Source organism: Nicotiana tomentosiformis, chromosome 10 (genome assembly GCF_000390325.3).
Source record: "Nicotiana tomentosiformis chromosome 10, ASM39032v3, whole genome shotgun sequence".
Classification (NCBI taxonomy): domain Eukaryota; kingdom Viridiplantae; phylum Streptophyta; class Magnoliopsida; order Solanales; family Solanaceae; genus Nicotiana; species Nicotiana tomentosiformis.
The window spans coordinates 19,322,942-19,329,070 of record NC_090821.1 but is presented as its reverse complement, the minus strand read 5'-3'; the positions used below and the strand labels follow the sequence as shown (position 1 = coordinate 19,329,070).

Below are 6,129 nucleotides of genomic sequence, written 5' to 3'. Positions count from 1 at the left end.
GAATCTCGGCACGTATTGGCAGAGAACCGACGATTAGTTAAACATGAGATTTTTACCTTTTATGTAATTGTATGTAGGGTAAAACTCCCATATTATATAAAGAGAGTATGATTATTCATTAGAGACATAGTAACACGCACATCAAGACAATAACCGACGATTAGTTAAACATGAGATTTTTACCTTTTATGTAATTGTATGTAGGGTAAAACTCCCATATTATATAAAAAGAGTATGATTATTCATTAGAGACATAGTAACACGCACATCAAGACAATACTCTTATTTTCTTTGTTATTCATAGTTCTTACTTTTGTTCATCAAATCATCAGTAACGTGAGACCGGGATCGAAGGCAGGCATTTCATTAAGCTGTTACTAAGTTTGGGATCACTCATCTTGATTGGTTTGACAATTTATTACGTCCTTTATCTGTTTAATCTAACGCAATTTATCGTTTGTATTGAATTAACCCATGTATCCTTAAAACCACTAACAAATTTAATTGTTATCCGTCTTTTAGGGTAAACAAAAGCGAATGTAAGTTTTTCTTTTTCTTTTTTGAAAAAATAAAGTGGTATATATTTGTCTTTCATTATTTTTACCGATTTAAAAATAATGTGTTAGATTGGACAAAATTATAACTTCGTTCAATATGTTCTTTTTATATTTACATTAGAGATTGTTAGGACTAGGGTGAATTCAGGATTTCAAGAAGATTGATACACTATTATGAAGATATATTTCTTAGATATAATTTCATGGCTTCAAACTTTAAATTCTTGCCATTGAATCCATTATTATTATTTTTTTAAAATTATAGGTTCAAAATTAATTTGTTTAGATAATAAATTTTTACGATTTACATATATCTATACTTTATGCCGAAAAAGTTAGGATGAGTCAAAATTCATTGACTATATGCTACATCCTCTGTTGTTACTAGTTTTATATACACATTTAATTTAATTATATAAAATTTTACGGTGACAGAATAAGAAAAGTAATTTTAATATGACCTTGAAAATTTTGAAAGAATAAATCAATGAAAAAGAAAGAAAGAAAAATAAAAGAGTACTTAATAAAAATGCAAGAAGGGATACTAGACAAGACACTTGAGAGATCAAGCTCACGCTTAAGAACTAAGAATAAATTAAGATTCAAGGAATGCGAATGTAAATTATTTGTTCACTGAATTCAAGATTATCATTCGTAACAACCATATAGATTCAAGATCAAATTCAAAGGTCTCTAAAATTATTTTATATCCTTGAAAAGAAGAATCGGAGGAATTATAGAGACTGTAATATTTATAACATTTAAATAAAATACTATACTTGTTACAATATCTGCCGTCTTGATTATTTCTTGACGTAAATTTATCGGCCACATCTAATTTATTAAAATTATGAGGGAAAATTCGTCGCTAATCCCTTGCAATAAATAAAATATTTATCTTGTAAAAAGCTATTACAACAAAATTTTGTCGTAGTTCTGTTGTATAACTTTGAATTATTTTTTCAGAATAATTGGCCATAATTCCATCATTATATTTGGTAAGAATTAACGCGAAAAATAATTTATCTCAATATTTAAGGAAGTCATAATTATGGGAATTTTACATGAAAATATTGTAGGAAAGATAAAATAACAAAATTTAACTTTCAATTATTTTATCTTCCCTCCAATATTTTCGTGTAAAATTCCCTCTCTCATCCATTCCCGCCCTATAAACCACGAACAATCTCCTACTTAGATAAGTTTGAGGTATCCAACTCTAATACAACTACATAGACTCCAATAAGAAGGAGAAATTCGTACCATTTATTTTCTACTTCTTCTTCCTTTTCTCCCAATTGCTTTCTGTTATCCCAACTAATGGCCATCCACATCCAACTATCGCAGGTGCCATCATCCCCGACCTCTATAACCAGGTAAACCAACTCCTCTCTTTGGTTTTGACTTTCTTAATTTCTCTACCTAATAAAATTTTCTAACAATATTTACCAATGTTTTATTTTTTAGTTTATATGCAGGAGTTGAATAACACAAGGAGCAACTCCACAATCCTTTGCTGAGAAAATCGTCTTTTGTTATAATTTAGGGCCTTAATTTATGGCTTAAGGAAGGAATTCTTGATATTCTTTTGATGAGGAGGTAAATTTCTATTGATATAGGGTTTTTTTCTAAAATACTTTTTTTGTTCTTCAAATTTTTTGATGTAGGGTATATTGTATAGTTAACGATTTTGTATAGAAGTTACTATCTCTTTCTTATTTTATTATTATTGATTCACTAATTAAAGTTAGTTTTATGACTTCTGTTTGAAGATATATTTTATTTAAAATAATGAAATCAAAAGTATTTATAATTTTTTTTCTTTACACACAGGTATATGAAGGTCTAAAAAGTGTCTGGAAAGTTTGTAGATAAGGGACGCTGCATTGGCACATGAGGAAGCAACATGCTTGTCTTTTTTAGTTTACCATTGTTCATGTATTTCAATTAGACTTTTTATGCTTTAGTTATTTCACTTTATTTACTCAATGAATTTGTAGTCACATGTTTTTCTTAGAATAATTATAGATGTATTAGTATCTGATTTTGTATGAATTTTTGGTATTACGTTTTCTATTTTATTTTTGTGATGTTTTAAATTTGCATAAGCTAATTTTAAAAAACTGAATAGACATGAAACTAATAACAAACTATTTAACTACAGTGTTGAATAGTGCGATTACAAAGCGATAAATATATGTGCAATTTCTCGCAAAAAAATATTTAGTAACAAAAAATTATTTCTCCAGAAATGGCCTTCATATTAATAATATAAATATATTTTAACTACAAATTAGCTTAATATTTAATGACAATTGAAATTGTCACTAATTAAGACAATATATAATGACAAATTAGCCTTATCACTAATAGTATCATTTGTCGAGACACAAAAATAGTTTTCAACTACGAAATTGTTTCCTTCTCGGACAAACAAATTTGTCACTAATTTATCTATTTAGAGACGAAACTTTTCTTTTGTACATAAAGCATAACCATTTAGTGACAAAATCACATTCTTTCAACTACAAATTATGCATAGCTTTAAAGACAATCGACATCGTCACCAATTAAAATGATAATTAGTGACAAAATAGATTCGTTAGTATTAAAGATCTTTTTAGCGACGACACAATGCTTTTAACTATAAATTTTTTACACTTTTTATGACAAACAAGTTCATCATAAATACTATGTATTTGGAGACAAAAACAGATTTTGTAGTTAATATAACTTTATTTAGTGACGAAACATAAAGTTGTCGTTGCATACTATTAGTGACGGTGTTTTAGAGACGAAAGTTTGACAAAAAAAAATTCGTCACAAAAAGTATTTTGTGACGAAATATGAATTTTAGGTGACAGAATAATTAATCACTGATAATGAAATTTGTTGTAGTGTAGGAAAAAAAACGAACATAGACAGTGGAAGTCCACACTTTATTATGTCCTTATTAATTCTAAAACAGTAAGCGAAAAAAAGCGGTGACAAATCATGGTTGGTGCAACAGTGACTAAATCTATGTCGAAATTTCATCCTCGAGCATGTTAACCCATGCTTCTATTCCCTCCCCACATTTTGTACCCACAAAGATGACCGTATTCTCATAAGGAAAAGTGGCAGTACATACCCATACTGGCTTTCCCCATCCAAAATCCACTTCATACACAGGAAATCTACACCAACTGCTAAAATTATAAAACTCAACTTCCTCCTTTGAGAATAGCTCTGCTAACTTACTCATATGTTTCAAAAACTCTTGCCCGTTTTGTAATATCTCAATATAGTCACTGTTAATGTTTCTTATTGCACATCTCAAGTGGTGTAACAAATCACCAATTTCGATTTCTTCACTTTCTGGACTTAAGAATGCTAGTGCAGTTGTCCAAAGGTTCCCAAAGGAGTGGTCCGGTAGGGTTGGATTCATTCGCGATCTTATATTCACTGCATGAACCGCGGCAAACATCTTCGTAGAGTCTCTGTTCAACTTTGAAACTTCCATTAAATGCTTCCATACAAAGGCGGAAAGAGCTTCCACGCGAGTGGGATCCTTCACTTGTGATCCTGAAGCCGATTTCTTGATTGCGTCAAGCTTTTCCTTATCAAAAACAAATCTTCTTGTCATAAGTTTATCGTTCTTTATCCCGATAGATGGTTTGAAACTTGAGTTAGACAAGTCTAGTGGCGGAAAAATACTTGACAGGTTAAAATTAGGTTGGACAATTCCAGTGTCTCCCCGAGCAATGGCTGACCATGCATTGATGAACGTTACTATGGACGAACCGTCACCAACTTTGTGAGACATGCATATACCAATGGCAATTCCTCCACAATCAAATAAATTAACTTGGACTGCTAGAAGAACATCATTATTCTCTACCACACATGCTTCTCTTGGGAGAAATTCTCTTAGGTCTTCCATTTTTGGAGTTTCTATAACTTGTGAAAGGTAACCATGAACTTGAGCTTCAATAAACTCGGCTCCAGCATCATTGCAATCAATAAAATTGTTATCATTGAACCTTCCGGCCAATGGGTAGAATCGCATTAAAGCATCGGATAGAGATTTCTTCAAGAGCTGTAATTTTCTTGAACGATTGATATTGCCAAGTTCATCTTGGTAGAAGAAAATTAGAGGGATGAAAACTGGGGGTGAAATTTGATCGACAAGTGATAGTTTGTGGGTTCTAAGGGTTGAAGTTGTTGGGGATGATGGTTTGATCATTTCTTTGGATATGATCTCCACTTTGGCTACCATCTCTTATGCTTTTATGATTCTTTCAACAATAGTTAGTTCTACTTGGAAATGCAGGCTACCACACAAATGAAGAGTGTTTTCATAGTGATATAGTATATAGGAAGATATTGTGGGTGGTAGTTTGATGTCAACATATCCAACTTTACCAAACAAATTTGACTAAGTTGAATATTAACTAATGGAAATAAAGCACAGATAAGCTTTTCTTTGAATTATTCCAGCTTTAATGTTAATGTCAAAATAAGAATAATCTTGACACTGTTTGACATTGATTTCACTATCAATTGAAGGTGGAAGACATCAAAATCATTTATCATATGTCCATGATTACGGATTAGGCCTTTCATCACTAGCTGCATTTACAATAGTTGATTCGATAAATACATGCATGATGATAGAAGCTACACTTGTCATGTTTACAAGATCTCAGTAATACTACTACAACTACAACAATAACAATTATGCTCGGTCCCAAGTAAGTTGGGGTCGGAAATATGAATCCTCATTTTTTTCATTTACCACAACCCATCATCATCATTACCAAAAGCACAATATATATATATATATATATATATATATATATATATATATATATATATATATATATATATATACACACACTTAATAATAATAATAATAATAATAATAATAATAATAATAATAATAATAATAATAATAATAATAATAGAAGTTTTCTACCATATCTAAAACCTATTACCAACTAGTCGGTATCACCTATATGGATTTTCTCTTCCGTCGTGTCTTATCTTTAGCTAAATGTACAGTGCTCCCAATAGATCTTTCGAGATAACTTGTGATTTAGGTCTATCCCATCCCCTTTTCGCACTTTTCCCCACTATGGTTTCACACTTACAAACTGGTATATCTGTAGGTCGATGCAGGACATGATTAAGCCATCTGAAGCAACCTTCTCTTATACAAAAAATTCAGTAATAAAGTATTTAAGAAAGAAAAAAAAGGGGTCCTCATTGCAGCCTTATAAATTAGCCCAAAAATAAATAATTAATATTGAGATTTTCTTTTAGCAGTCTATCGAGTTACCGAAATAAATCATTTCAAATTAATGGCAATGAAAATAATAGGTATTGTAATCCAAATATGGTACTAGAAGTTAATTTAACAAAGGAAGATATGAACAAGCACTAACGTAGTGCCGTTTTGCTTCTGGCTGGAATTTATCAATCCAAACTTCGTTCTAATCCAAATCAGACGTTCTTCTTCTTCTTCAAATAATTCACGTAGCAGTTCGCACTTTCTTGTGACGAACTGATGATTCCACATACAGGCTTGGGG

General features: G+C 30.8%; 1 protein-coding gene and 1 long non-coding RNA gene across 2 annotated transcripts; one reads left to right on the top strand and one right to left on the bottom strand.

Moving 5' to 3' along the window:
• Positions 1–1,781: 1,781 nt before the first annotated feature.
• On the top strand, positions 1,782–2,656 carry LOC138900665 (uncharacterized). The gene is made up of 3 exons (XR_011411784.1): positions 1,782–1,933; positions 2,025–2,156; positions 2,391–2,656. It is a non-coding gene; the product is annotated as an uncharacterized lncRNA (long non-coding RNA).
• Positions 2,657–3,425: 769 nt separating this feature from the next.
• On the bottom strand, positions 3,426–4,902 carry LOC104097590 (stemmadenine O-acetyltransferase-like). Its single transcript, XM_009604175.4, has one exon. The coding sequence runs from the start codon at positions 4,813–4,815 to the stop codon at positions 3,577–3,579; it is 1,239 nt and encodes a 412-aa protein (XP_009602470.1). The 5' UTR covers positions 4,816–4,902; the 3' UTR covers positions 3,426–3,576.
• Between the last annotated feature and the right edge of the window lie 1,227 nt (positions 4,903–6,129).